This window comes from Crocodylus porosus, unplaced genomic scaffold, assembly GCF_001723895.1.
Source record: "Crocodylus porosus isolate Cpor-Errol unplaced genomic scaffold, CroPor_comp1, whole genome shotgun sequence".
NCBI lineage: Eukaryota > Metazoa > Chordata > Crocodylia > Crocodylidae > Crocodylus > Crocodylus porosus.
In genome coordinates this window covers 17,530,763-17,545,880 of record NW_017728943.1, presented here as the reverse complement: position 1 = coordinate 17,545,880, position 15,118 = coordinate 17,530,763, and the positions used below count along the sequence as shown (strand labels likewise).

General features: G+C 44.6%; 1 protein-coding gene across 2 annotated transcripts; it reads left to right on the top strand.

The window, feature by feature from the left end:
- Positions 1-976: 976 nt before the first annotated feature.
- Positions 977-14,899, top strand: LOC109319321 (group 10 secretory phospholipase A2-like). 2 transcript variants are annotated; one of them, XM_019548798.1, is made up of 5 exons: positions 977-1,217; positions 1,835-2,000; positions 10,137-10,243; positions 12,928-13,180; positions 14,413-14,498. In XM_019548798.1, the coding sequence occupies exons 1-4, from the start codon at positions 1,178-1,180 to the stop codon at positions 13,065-13,067; spliced, it is 453 nt and encodes a 150-aa protein (XP_019404343.1). In that variant the 5' UTR covers positions 977-1,177; the 3' UTR covers positions 13,068-13,180; positions 14,413-14,498. The 2 variants fall into 2 exon arrangements, with proteins under 2 accessions (XP_019404343.1, XP_019404342.1); XM_019548797.1 differs by lacking the exon at positions 12,928-13,180 and having other exon boundaries at positions 14,413-14,899.
- Positions 14,900-15,118: the final 219 nt, after the last annotated feature.

The following is a 15,118-nucleotide window of genomic DNA, read 5'->3' as shown; positions in this document are numbered from 1 at the left end:
TCTGTCACTGACCTCTGGATTGCTGTTCCCAAGATGCAATTTTTTAAAAACCAGTTTGAATAGAAAATTGTAAAACAAGAAATCACCCACAAACTGGCCTGTGTTAAGTCCAGTTTAAACAGGGATTGTGGATTCTTAGCCCATTACCTGGGTTAGCTTTGGTGAGTTCTGTCCTATGGGTTCTTTGCTTGTATGTCTCTCCCAATACTACCCCCCACACCACTCCACTCTTCCCCCTTCCCCTTCCTCTTCCTTTTCCTTTCGCACCTTTTATATTCAGATCAATCACTCCACTTTATACAGTGTTCTGGGGTTGTCCTTTCAAAGCATCTGATGAAGTGAGCTCAAGTTCACGAAAGTTTGTGGTCTCTCTATATGTTATTTAGTTAGTCTATAAGGTGCATATCTACTCTGTCTTCAGGCTGCTTAAAACCATGCCTTTTTGGCTCTAAGCTATGAACTGTTGTTAGGATGGAGGGGTGGACATGGGCAGGACTGAAGAAATTAGCTTACAATGTCTAGCCATTTAGACCTTGAGGAACAAATAGGCTGGGGATATGTTTTGCTGTGGAGCGGCCTTGAATTAACCCAGTTCCTTGGTCTATATTTGGACCTTGTGTTTAATGTTATTTCAGGAGTATTTTTTATAGTTTTGTGACTTTTTTCAGTTATTAAAACATAGAAATGAAATGTCTATAAAAAGAAATCCCAGTCACCACAGCTACCAAAGCTGGAAGTCTAAGTCACAGACAGCAGCACTCACTCTGCTTGTCTTGCCCCTCCCCACGATGCAGTTTAGAGATTAACCAGGTCTGTAAGCAGAACAGCTTAGAGGAGGAACCCAGGCTTAATGACTAAATGTCTAAACCTTTCCAAGAGACCGTGGCACTCTAATTCCTCACCAGGCACCCCTCCCAAAAGGAATAAAGATATGCAAATAGAGGCACACTGCTCTGCTGGCAAAGAGAGAGGGGGAAGGACCAAGTTTTTATTTAGGCATCAGACTCAGGACCCTGGAAGAGCTCAGGAGGGGGTGTTTCACTTTAATATATAATTCTAAGGGCAAGAAGACTGTGAGACGCACCCACGCCTTGGCTCACTTGGCAGTGCAGCTGAGGGCAGCTCAGGCTGGCGGTGATAGACAGAGTGAAAGGAAAGCTGACCTCCTGACTTCTTGATGGAGCCCAAGCTTTTTGTGCTGCTGTTGCTTCAGGCAGGTGAGTACAGATGGTGCACCTCTGGGAACTCTCTGTATCCCTCCTCAGTGTAGGCAGCTTCTCTTGTTACTTGGGCAAGATGTGCTTCATTAGCATTGTCTGTGGGACTTCCCTCAGGCCAGCTTTCCTCTGCTTTCTAATAGGAGAGAGGCTGTGTGCTTTTACCATAAGACCTGCACACACAAGGAATGTGTGGGAGACTGTTTCTCAGGACATTCCTCTGGGATCAAATGCACATTCCTGAAAAAGTAACAATCAGAAGCCTGTGTAACACACAGTAACAGGACTGCCTCCTTTTTAACAGTTGCTAGTTACCTGAAAGCCTGGAAATGAGACAGTGTAATGCGGGGGTATCTAAGCTGTGACTATATTGCCATAGATGCTCCATTGCTGATAAAAGCACAACCTTGCAACCTGTGTGCCTCGTAGCTACTCTGGTACTGAAATTAGGAACAATGAATCATTGAGATGTTGGTGTGGCACTTCCCTTCCCCTGATCGAAAGTTGAAATGAAGCCCAAAATCTGCCACAGAATTTTAAAGAAAGTCATTAGCATAAAAAAATAATAGTGAAAAGCTTATTCAAACCTGGTGTGATATCACATCTTGTCTTTGTAGTATGGAAAGATGCTTTTGCAAAATCCCGTTCCTTACATAGGAGAGGACTCATTGAATTGTCTGGCACCATAACGTGTGGCACAGGACGCTCATCATTGGCATACATAGGCTATGGATGCTACTGTGGTCTCGGAGGACAAGGCTGGCCTAAAGATAAAACAGACTGGTAAGAAGAACATCAGGTATACACCCAAGTGTAAGTCTGCAGTCTCCCTTAAGTATTCCTTCAGGGACACACATAACCCTCCTGCTCCTATATTGCCCATAGCAAACAGAGGAAATTAGTTCTGTAGATGTGGCCTGTGTTATCCATGTAAGCCATAAGCCCACATTTACACAGGACGCAGACTGCGCAGTAGCTCGTTACTACTACACAGTAGTGTCACATGGCATGAAGCATAATGCAACACTACTGTGCAGTAGTAATGAGCTACTGCAGTCAGCATCACCAAAAAGCCATTCGGGGACACCAGTGCACAGTAACTCCGGTTACTGCACAGTCACTTAGTACTTGTGTTTGCAAATACTAAATGGGTGCGCAGTAATAACTGTGCAGTCAGTGTCTTGTGTAGACGCAGTCAGAGAGACACAATTGAAACCTGTCTCACAGGAAAACTGCCAATGAAAAAATGAGGGTTTGGGTATTGATCTGCACTGACAGAGTTATCTGGGGACCAGAACTCCTCTGGGTAGGGAGGAAGGAGTGAAGCTGTGGGAGCAAAACATAGTTGCAATCTGGAAAGGTCTGGTGAATGGAAACACCTTTTCTTTTCTCTCCTAAGAAAGAATCCCACGTTGGTTCAGGGGTGATTGAAAACCTTTGCTTTTCTCTATGTCAGTTCACCTTCAACAAGGAGATTCTGTCAGTGGAACAGAGCATTGTGCTGGGGTAATGTTTTCTCTTTTCTGACTTCTGTTCTTGTTAAGAAGTTATTGAGCTATTTAATGTCCAAAAGCAAGAAGCAATATACAGTGATGTTGCTCAACTATTCCTTTCTATCTCTGGCACACAGAGAGGTGTATATTCAATTCCTTTTGTTTGATGAACTTCAGTCCTTTTGAGTGCTGTGAGCTCCAATCCTTCACCTGTACGGTGCAGTGAGTCTCTGCACCCACAGCACGGTCCTTCTCTAAACCTTGACGTTCCATTTATCTAAGATCAATAAGCAAGGGGGCATTTGCCCTTAATTTCACCTTTCTTCAGGACTGAAAGCAAGTGAGAGTTTGTTTGCAAAGCGACTTAAGGCACTTTTTCAAAATATCCAACTGTTGCAGACACTTCGTATTTCTGTAACATCCAACAGAGTGCAGACTGAAAACAAGTAAGGAAGAGATGTTGCAGTCAGTAGACGCCAGTTTCTCTGCTGATGTAAAGGGCAACATTTCCATGAAAGACAGTTGAATTGATCTAGTTACCCACAACTTGCCTCCAATGTTGCCCTTATTAATCTCCTTTTTTAAAGATTCCTTTTATATAATAGCTTGACTACTAGCTGTGCCAGTAAGTCCATGGTTATGGATTGTTATATAGGCTAGTAGGTCAACAGGATTCTTGATGCTTCTAGTCATCTGCTTATTACCATCTATAACACATATTGGAGTAACATGTTTAGAATATCTGTCAATCATCTCTTTACCCTTTAAAAATAGAACCTTAATATGAAGTGTGACTCCACTGATTTTAGGTGCATATATTTTGGAAGCTGTGGGGGGAAGGAGGGTTATTCAAGATACTGAAGGCCCAACTTGCTGAGGGGTTGGACATCTACAAATTCAACTGACTCTGGGAGATACTGATGCAATGAAAATCAAGATCCAAATCTCATTCCACTTTTTAGTTGTTTAACTGGACCTATGTACCTAAGTGTGATCCTGTTGCACCCTGCTTGAGTCCCTGAAAGAACATTAACATGTTTACTTTTGTAATACACCATCCTCTGAGCCTTACAACTAAATCGCAAAAAGCAATGCGGAAGAAGATACACCCATCTCTTGCATTGATGATTTTTCTAGGATTCAAGCAGGATAGAAAATGATCACATTTAGGTACCTAATCTACAGAAAAGGATCTGACTTTAAGAGTAGAACCTGGGCTATTCATAAATCAATGGACTTTTGAGATTCCCTTTCATAATAGGACCAGGATTTCATACTAGTGACAACAATCTTGATGCTTAATAACTGGAAACACATAATATGAGTTGCCACTTTTAAAAATGTAACCTTGACCCTTGAATTACAGGTATTCATGACCCCTCACTGATCTGCTTTGTTGCAGAAACAGAATGATTTTTATCTGGTGTAAATTTGCATAATTCCACCAGATTGGGCCTTACAAGTTTCTGTTTCATGTTTGTTAGAGCCAGGGTGTCACACTCACTGCATGCCCCAGGCTGGATCCAGACCATAGGTTCCTTGCTGGCCCAGATTTAGCCTAGACCATGGGGTGGCTTTGATCTGGTGCATGTGGAGGCTGCAGCTACTTTGGCTCTGGTCCAGGGCATGCGGCAGGGCCAGCAGCAGAGGAGGTAGAGCAAGCATGTGGGCCAAGCAGCTGCTAGCCATGTTGGCGGCAGTGGCAATGGGTCAACTAGCCATCAGGTGACCAGGGCTGTATCAGACCTTGTTCCCTTCCTGCTGCCCAGGGCCACGTCCATTGGGCCATGTCCCCAAATTCTGGAACAGGCCCTGCCCTACAACTTCCGGTAAACTGCCGGTTGCTCAGGGGGCCAGATACAGTGGCTCTGCAGGCTGGATCTGACCCACAGTCCCTATGTTTGACACCCCTGTTAGAGGAATCTTCTGGGTGTCCCTTCCTGAATATACCTTTGTAAAAAGGAACGTGTGCCATCACTAGTTATAACGTACATGCTAATTGCAGTATTTTCCATTGAAAGTAAAAAGGGGTATACTTACCTTGAGCAGTGAATATTTAAAATGACTCGTGCTCCTGACATTTCAACTTTTGCCCTCAACACCATTGGAGAAGGTGTAATTTCCTTTTCCTTAAGTCAGGCAGTCTGTCTAGACAGAGCTAAATATGGGAGATGTAGACACTTTTGATTATACAAAAAAAAAGGACTCTTTCTAGGTAACTTGTTTGCAAATGTTGTTTACAAGCAACAGCACTGCTGTGTTATTCTGGTAATTAAAATTTCCCTTTTCTTTCATTCTCTCTAGCTCCCTATATACATACTGGTTCACATTCTAATTAGAACGTGTCAGAGCAGACTCAATTAATCAAATCTGCTCCGCATTCTAATTATAATGCTCCAGCATGACCTCACTGTCACGGGTATAAACTCTGACACATTTCAAAATTGCTGCAGGGGTGATTTATCTAAACCTAATTGAATGAGGTTTAGATAAAGTGTCCTATGGCCATTTTTTAACATGCAGGGACTTAATACATGTGACAGTGAGGCATTTTAATTAGAGTGGCTCTCTGGGAACGACTCTAATTAAAATGTTCCCCCCTGCACCCTCGAGCATGTGTATAGGCAACCTCTGTTCCTTTAGTTAAACCAGCATCACCTTTATATGAGATCAATTCACTTGCTTCCCTTACTCCACTCTGCCAGACGTTTTATGAATTTCCAGCAAGCTTTAAGTACTGTTTAAATCCGAAGAACATGCAGAAGTCCTGAGCAGACATGCCTAACTAAGGGCCTGATCCTGTGAGGTGCTGAATGCCCAGAATAACCAGGTCAGTGGGTGTTGAGGAAACTTAGTTCATTCCCCAAGGTTCTCACCACCCTGAGGGCTGGGCTCTCTGTGAATGAGTCACCCACCTTCTGCAAACACTTGCTGTCAACACAAGGAGGGTGAGATTTTCCGTTCTTGATGTGTGGTTAAAATCTCAAAAGGATGGGCAATGGTTACTGTACTGGTAATGTGGCAAACAGGAGGTAAAGAATTACCACCAGTAATGTCTGTGCAGTGCCCTTTTGGAACTATCTGGTCTTTGCTACCCAGTAAGTGCTGCCGGCGTTCATCAGTGCAGGTCTTCTCGTGCAATACTCACTGAATAAGCAGTTCACTGGTGAAGTGAAGCTTTTAATTATTTCAGTATTTCTGACTAGTGCTTAGCTGTGCTCTGATCCTACTGGCTGGTGCTGTGGCCTTTGGTATAATGAAGGAGTAACAGGTTGTTATAAGCCCAATCCAGACTCAAGTGTGGAAAAGAAGAGTATTTCCTGACCAGAAGTGGCTGGCTGCAGTTGTTAGATACAGGCCTTGGGTGTTTATCCACTTCACAAGGGGCATCTTGCAACTGTGGGCCTGGGACAGAAGAGAGCCAAGAAGAGAGCCAGCCTCCAAAGGCCTTAGCTTTCCTCAACAGATGCAACCCTCTGATTTTACAGTCAACTTAGGGGCAACTGTTTCCCTCATGCAGTGGATGCTTCTCTTTAGCCCCTTCTTGTCACTCTCTGGTGGTTTCTCTGTCTCAGCCTACTTCCTTTTTCTCCACCTCCCCACTACTCATCCTCACTCCTCTTATTCTGCCCTGTTCTTCCTTTTCCTTCTGGCTCCATGCTCCATTTCTCTTGAACCCTGATTCTTTGCTTCCCTTCTATTTGCCTGCCTGCTTCTCATCACTCAGGCCCTCCACCATGCACTGGTCTTTCTCCTCCCCAAAGGTTAAACACTACTCTGATCCCTTCAACTCTACCTACTTGACCACTGGCCTTTGCCCCACCTCTCACACTGCTGTTGATATTTACTCCCTCTGCTCTTTACTTTTGAAAGTTCAGAAACAAAACTGGGAAGGAAACAAGAAATTATCACCCCACAATTCATCACTGCCACTATAAACCTGGCAGAACTTTCTTCCTCTGACTCTCACATCTTGGACCTGTGAGCACCTACATTTAGCCATTAACAATAGCTGCATTCTTCGGTGGGAACACAGAACCTAGGTCTGAATGCTGTATTAGGTTTTTAATGTGGAAGATTGCAATCTAATGTACTAGGGAGGTTTGGCCATTTACCGCTTAAAATATCATTGCTAGAATTCTGAAGGCAGTGAATAGCATCATTGTAATTGCAGTTGATTTCATCTTTGCAAGCCTGAGATGAAACCTGGCATTTATTTTGCAGACAAATCTGTGAGATGAAATTGCCAGTCTTGGTTTTGATTTTTAAACACCCTGGGCCTTGAAAATGAGGACCATGGCCTTGAACTTGACCCGACAACCTATGGAGAAGCAGTGTAGGGAATACAGGGCAGGTTTGAGGCACTCGCAGGAACCCGTGTGCGTGAGGAAACATGCCACAGTGTCCTCCCTCCTCTGGCTGCACAGGCCCTTATTAAAACATGCAGACATTCTGCATGAAATCTCTCTTCTGAAATGTTTCAATCTAAGACTGACCACAGAGCCCTGTGAAAAAACAACAAATTCACTTAAAATAACCTGTGACAGTTTGTACTGTAGTGTGGTGAGCACATACAGTTGAATTCCCAAAGTCCTGAGCTAGTGTGGCAAGTCATGTAGCATCTTACTGAGTTAAGAGAATATATATCCCTTATTAGAGTGAGAATTAACTCTTTTTTGTCAGCAAAGGCTAGAGTCCCTGCATAATTTATTCCAGTAGCTTCATGTGGGGTGGGCATATGGGGCATGTACCCAGGCCCACTTCTTAATGGGTGAGGGTGCCATAAAGGTGGATGTGGGGGGTGCCTCACCCAGGGGTACTCACTGCCACCGGTTCCCAGTGTGCTGCTCCAACTGGGTTCCATGTGCTGTGGGGGGTGCTGGCTGGAGCACAGGGTGCCTAAGTGTAGGGCTAGCTGCCAGGCAACCCCAGCAAGGATGCACTCTGCACCCCAGCTAACCAGGGAGTGGCACATGGAGATGGAGGAGCAGGCATGCTGTGGCATGTGGAGACAGGGGAGCAGCCAGCCCAGGGCTACTTGCTCCCCTGTCTTGGGGCCCAGTGTGCCTGAGCACAGAGCTCCGTGTTTGTCTTGATGCATGCTATTTTGGTGTGCTTTGTTCCACGTTTTCTTCTGGGGTTTTTTGGTCTGGTTGGTTTTTTTGTGTGTGGTTTTTGTTTTGTTTTTTGCTACCAGGAAATCCTGGTAGCAAATTTTGCCTGGTGGTAAATTAGCAGTGCCATGAATGGTTTAACATGCAATGCATGTGGTTTGTAGCACCACAAACCACACATGCCTGTATGTGTGGACGTGGCCTGAGAGTGAGCAAAGCTAGAAATTGCAGACTGGTGAGCTGAGTTGCTTGCAAATGAGCGCAACAACCTTGGCCAGGGTGATGGGCCAGGGAAAGTCTCCCCAGACACAGGTGAGAGGAAGTTATGAACAGGGTCGCCTGCAGAACATGGGAATGGGGCTGGCTCCATGGACAGTGTTGTGGTAAGCAGACTTGGACCTGGCTCCCTAGAGATGATAGGGATCCTCTTCATTACTGTACAAAAAAAATTTACACCCAGGAATCATTTTTGCCTCCAGTCCAGGGCCAGAAATCCCTCCAGGAATGCTTGTTGCAGAGATCATTTCAGACACTGGGTTTCTTTACTCCCTGGCACCAGGGACCTCAGCAGGGACCTCCCTAACAAGTGCATTTTACTAAGCACACTCTTTGTTGATACATTTCCCCTCCTGCCTCAGCTAGACCTATATTTCCTCAGCTTCAAGCCATTGCTCTGGATCTTAATAGCCAAAGAAGCTATGTTCTTTGTTAGTATCTTGCAGCACACGAGCTTATTTTCAGTTATGCACTCTGGGCTGAGCATAGGAATATGTATTGAGAAGGAAGGGTGTCTTTAAGGGCATCACCTTTGCTCTTTGTAGTGTCCTGGACTTGACTGAGGGCCTACCTGGCTATTGTTATAATTAAAGCAACTCTGAGGTTTCTCTAAGCTATGCTTATGGCTCCCTAGGGACTGTGGACTGTTGAGAACTCCTGGAGTAAATAGAGCTCTGGCCAGACCTCTCTCCTGGCGATAACACAAGCGCAAGGTTGTCTACCATAGAGCCATGCTTCTGGCTGTGCACAAGCTGGGGAAACTCCTTGAACATTCCCTAGGGCTGGTGATAAACAGCTTTACAGCACAAATAAATCAGGACCAGGGTCAAGTCTTTGCCTGCTCCAAGCAGTTGATAAGCTTGTATCTAAGTCAGTGATTCTCAACCAGGGTGCTAGAGCACCCTGGGGTACTGCCAGATCTTTTGAAGGGTTCAGGGATGTGTGATGAGATAAGTGAGGCATTAGGAGATAAGCAGATAAAATAAGCAGATAAGCATAGGCTTGGGTTTTGTCTTGCCTGGCTGATCCCCAATCCCCACTGCTGTGCCCCTGTGCAAGGACATAAGCACTGTGATCTATAAATTAGTTTTTGAAAGTGGGTTCATTTCAATCACTACTCCATTTGGGGGAGGGGCAGGCAGCATAAGAGGTAGGACAATTCTAAGTTGCCGCCTTAGGCCATGTCCAGACAAGCGTGGCCGCATGGTATGTGGCACTGCAAGTACATTTGTAGAGTCATATATTGCACATTTAGATGTTCTCCATGCTACAAGGAAGCACAGCCCATGCGTGTGCTGCTCCCCTTTTTTAGATATCCAGGGGTAAAAAAAAAAAAAACATGAAAAAAAAACCAAGAGCAGTGCATGCACAGGCAGTGTGCACTGCTCCAAAGCAGAGCCAGGCCACATGAAGCTGCACTCAGGCTGCTGGCCTAGCTCCACGCAGCAGAATCACCACTGCTGCAGCCCCGGGAGGCTCCCAGGTAAGGCTGATGGAGCCAGCCCATTGCTGGCCCAGCCTTCCCTACCACCCCCAGGGTGATTTGCCACATGCCGAAGTGTGCATGGCACAGGCATTCCCCGGGGACAAGTCCAAACATCCACATTTGTCTGGACACACCCTTAGTGTGTATCGCAGAATTGCTAGTACGGACTGTCAGGGACTTGAAATTGGGTGCTGCTCGGTTTACAAGTTATGGAGGTGTATCTTGAGTCCAATGAGGGGTGCTTTGAGTCCAAAAAAGGTTGAGAACCACTGATCTAAGTGTATGTAAGGAAGGGCAGCAAAGTCTAATCTATTCTTTTTTCTCATTAATTTCTACAGTAAGTTCTACAGCTTTGCTGGCTTTTGCTGCATTGACAGAGCACTTGCCTGAACAATAGAGAATTTCCAGTCAGAGCAGGGTGACATTAGACAATTGGAGACATGATTAGTTCCTTCAGAACACTGAACTCCTGAGGTATGCTGTGAAATACTTGAGAAAAGCAAACAGCCACAGCCTGACAGACATAACTCGGTTTCTTTGTTGCTGAAAGGTGTTGCCACAAGCATGACTGCTGTTATGACAAGGCAGAGCAGGAAGGCTGCGACCCCAAGATGCAGAGATATGAATGGATCTGTGAAGGCAACACGGTGGTGTGCGGTAAGGAAGTGACTGCTTTTATTGTGTGTCAACACGGGTTAGTCCTTTGTCCTAAGGAGGACAGACTAGCATGCATGCTTCATGTGCGTTGGGCTTAACATCATTGGTCAAGGTATCAAACTAGATCAGGCAGCTACTAGGGCTGCGTGAAACAGCACCGTTTCGCTTTGACTTCTGTTTCGACATTTCAGTGGGACAGTGTTTCATTTCAAGTTTTGTTTCCTTTCAAAAGCACTGTTCCAGGGGTGCAGGCAGATCAGGGCCCACCCCCCCGGGAGGAGTCCAGCACAGCCCCCACAGGGGTGCAGGCCGGCCCCCAATCTGCCTGTCACAAGACAGGAGACTGCTACTGCCAGCTGGGACTGGCGCTGAAGCCAAGTAAGCCCGGCTTCAAAACTCAAAAAGTTTTGAAACTTCAAAATGTTTTGAGTGCCCTTGTTTCTCTTCAAAGCTTTTGAAGGTTTTTTGTTTCGATTTTGCTGTTTTGAGCTCCAAATGCATCAAAACAGCTTTGAAACAAAATACCCAGTGAAATTTCGCACAGCCCTAGCAGCTACTTTTTAAATTCATCTTGCCCCACCTCCTAGCCAGTGTAGCTGTGCTGACAAAAAAGCTGTTTGGATGCTGTGACACTATCAAAAAAGGCTTCCACCAGCTTTGTTGTGGTCACTCAGGAAAGTGACTGAATTAAGCTAATAGAAGAAACTTGCTGTTGCTGTGTATCTACAAGGGGGCTCTGCTTACCTAGTTATCCTGCTTAGCTATAGTGGCAGCAGCTTTCTGATGTAGGCAAGCCCTAAGCTGTGGTGATGTGCAGCGAACAAATATTAGTAGTGTGGTATGGCAGCATAGCCAGCAAGTCCAATAAAGGAACTTGTGAGGCTCTGTTTTTCCTATAGGGGCTGCCAGGCCCCTTGGCAATGGATTCATCTCTGTGGCAGTGTTTTACTGCTGTCAGGGCTACACTGCTCCCTTGAATAGTAGCAACTCTGACAGCAGAAGCCACCTTCTGCTGACAGAGCTGAACCCATAATGGAAGGGAAATTTTGCTAGAAAATCTTTTGTGCCAGCCTTACAGCCCCAGAACCTGGTGCAAGAAACAAGGGGGAGTTTCCACTTTTGTAGGGAAAATCATAGGGGTTGGGGTCACAAACCAATGGGCCAAAGGGAGGGAATAGGTAAAAGATAAAGGAACTTTAACAACTGTATCAATGTATACTCAGACTTTAATTTCCCCCATACACCCCTGCAGGTGTCCCCAAACAAGCCTTTAGCCCTGCGCACTCAAGCAGCAGCCTGCAGCTGCCCCCAAGTCTGAGTTCAGCTCTTCCAGTCCATAATCCTGGCTAGCCAAGCCAATGGGATCCCCAGCTCCACTGTACACTCCTCATGCAAGACTGGCGAGGTTTCACGTGCAGGCTCTTCTTTCTTCTCCCTCTTCCAGCCTAAGGCTTACTCTTCATTTTCCCCCTGGCCCCCAGCCCTGAGGGTTTCTGGGAGTTGTAGTCCAAATTAACAGTCATCACAGCTCCGCAGACTGCTCCCACTTCCACTTGCTGTTACATGCATTACTCATTGCGTTGTGTCAACTGGAGGGTTTGCCTTTTTATGCCCTGTAGCTGACATGACTCTTCTGGCACTGCTTTGGAAGGTAGACAAGTGAAGACGTACTCACTGTGTGGCTGTTACAGTCGAGCCAGCAGACAGGGATGAAACAGATTTAGGCTAACTCTTGAAGCTAGGCCAAGTCCCTGATGGCCCACACCAGCAGTTCTGCAATGCAGAACAAGGTGGCAGTTTAGAATTTCCTTGCCTCTTTATGCTACTCCTCCCCCAAGGAGGAGCAGGGATTGAAATGATGTCTTTCCTCTTCTAGAGGTAAATCCCCCATCCCAAGCTAGAGCCCAACAGGCTTTGCTGGGAGATAAGGGGTACAGAGAGAAGTGACACTTTTCATTCAATATGGCCATAGAAAACAGTTTATAGGTGTGACCAAACACAAGTGCATGGCTGCAGATAGCTTCAAAAACGGCCTATTGGGTGAAAATATGATCCTTCATTGCATGCAGTATCAGATAAAGACGTTTAAAAATGTAGCATCTGTTGTAACTTGTGTCTACCAGCTCCCAGCCTGCAGCTGTTTTCTGAATGGGAGGGGGGGAAAGGGAGCAGAAGTTCAGTTTGGGGGGTTTTCAGCCCCCCGGGAGGATGGGGTGGGTATATTGGAGCCCCTCCCGAGGTACTATGGGAAGCTGGCTGCAGGCTCCCATTTGGTAGCTAAATTTCCCTCCCTCCTTGAACCAACAGTGAACTTCTGTTTGGTCTGGGGTGGTAGTGTAATTCAGAATGCTTTGAAAAATCGTTCTGAGTTACAGCTGGGAGCTGCATTTCTGTCTGCACCCATAATGTCTGACCTAGTTCAAATCAGGGAAAAGATTTAATTTCAGGGAATGCAAAGAAGACTTAGAGGAAACATATAAAAGAAAGCTAAAAGCAGAACTGCTGATGGTATTTAGGCTATGAATAAATGCATTGCTTGTTGGTAACCACAATATAAACATGAATATTTTCTGAGGAATTAAACAGAACCTCCTTTTACTGGGGAACTTATTTACTTTGCCTTTTGCTACTATATCACAGTTCTGTTTGCTGAATTAAAAATGGTGATGCTGTGTTTTTTTTAGTTCAAGTGCATCGCAATGTACATTTCTTTTTGTCTCCTGCCTATTTGCATGTGAGAATGGTTCTCAGGAAGTATTTGAGCATGTATGAAATACTTCAGGTTATGAGGCCCAACAAAAAAACAATTCAGTTCTTGGAATAAATGCCAAACCAAATGGTTTTAATTATATTAGACTCATGGCACTGGGTATGGTATTGAGACAACACAAGGAGTGGAGGCAAGGAGGAAGCAAGGCAGAGACAAAAGCAGAAAAGGTGACTAAAGAAAAAAATCACCTAATTTCAATATCCCTTTTTTGCTGTTTATATGAGTGGAACTCAGCCCTGTGCAAAGAGTCCACAACAAGGCAATATTTAATATTTCACCACTCAACGCACAATTCCAATACCTTTATTACATAAAATAGCATCTTATGACCCCCCCGGGTGTGCTTCTTGTGGGTCTAATTCAAAGCCCATTGAAGTCAAAGGAAAAAAATATCCAGTATTCAGTGGTCATTGGAAAAACAGGACATTTAAGTGCCTAAGTCCATATAAATGTCCAATAAGTGGAATAAGATCTGACTCTAATTCTTCACTGGGTTTTATTCTGCACCTTGCAAAGCTCTGGAAGAGATTGGCACATTTCACTTATCCTTGGATACCACCGGCAAAACTGTTGACATTCCAATGTGCAAACACATCAACAGGAGTCATAGAAAGTCTCATTTTGCTTGCAGACTTTTTATTAAAAGCTATACAGTGTGAGAGGATAGAACCCAACGTGATCCTCACATGACAACTTGAATTTGCAAGGCTGGGGGGAAAGAAAACACCTTTTACTTATAAACGGCGTGCATGTGATACTGAAATCATTGAGAGACAGTGAAAATGGAACTTGTGACATGATTTTCACTGAGTCACTTTTCAGAATAGAAGCGAAGTATAATCTAGGTAGCTTCTGGGTAAGTAAAATTCTAGTTAAAAAAGAAGACTATGGTGCAAATTTTCATAATTTGGGTGCTTTGGGGGATTTTTTTGAAAAGCCGAGGCAGTCAGCATTAACGATGGCTTTGAACGGTTAGATTGTTTATAGTAGATTGTTTAATTTACTGATTAAAAATGGCAAACTGTAACAGTAAAAATGTGGGTGTTAAAATTTTGAAAAAAACAGAAAGATTTTATTTCAGTGTGTTCAAAAGAAAACATATTAGCTTTCTGCTTTAAAATAATGACTTTTTGGGGGGAGGAAAAGGGATTCCTTTTTGAAAAGCATAAAATAAAAGGGTGAAGTAACCCAAAAACTAAGCAAAACATTACAGGTCAAATATAATGAATATTTGATTTGGTCACTGAGACAAAAATCCGTTATTTGCCTCTCCCTAGCCCATTCAGTGATCATTCCCTACCGGTTTCTGAATGCAGCCCGTTGTCAGCTAGGTATGACTTTCTGATGGTCTCAGCACAATTTTAACCAGTTGCCCTCCATTTTCATTTTCTTTTTCCAGATAAGCTGACAGACAGGTGTGAAAAAATGGTGTGCCAATGTGACCAGGAAGCAGCCAGCTGTTGGGGTGCAGCCTCCTATAACCCAAACTTGATCTTCTGGCCAAATTTTTTATGTGGACAAAACCATCCCACATGTCATTTTACTCCTATATGAAAGGAGGAATATGACTCATCTTAGGAATTTCTTCCCCGCTCCTAATTCTTTGACTTTGGAGACACTGTCATTAAAATTGTTCATCTTTTGTCAAAACTGATGATGATGTGAAGGAATTCCTGTCAGCATGGGAGTGGATTGGGGTGGTGAGGAGGTTTGTTGGGAAACAGGTTTGGTTATACATCCTCTCAGCATTTCAAATTAAGGACACAATCACAGTTCTGCTTTCTACCATTTGCTTGCCAAAAATTGAAGTCTTCTACACTGAGGCATATCCCCATTCAACAGAAGATTCCAAATTGCAGTTTATAAATATGAAGCTTTAACAATAATCCCTGGCTCGCTTTTTCTTTTACACCCACCCACAGGCATCTGGCTCAGGCAGTCCCAGGGGGCATCACAGCCACGGAGGGAAGGACTGGGTCCCCGTGCAGCTTATGCAGACAGGCAAGCTCCAAAGCAATGCGATGCTGCGGCTAGTAAAGCGACCAAAATGCTGGCGTGCATCCATAGATGCTTCTCGAGCAAATCCCGGGACGTCATTCTCCCCT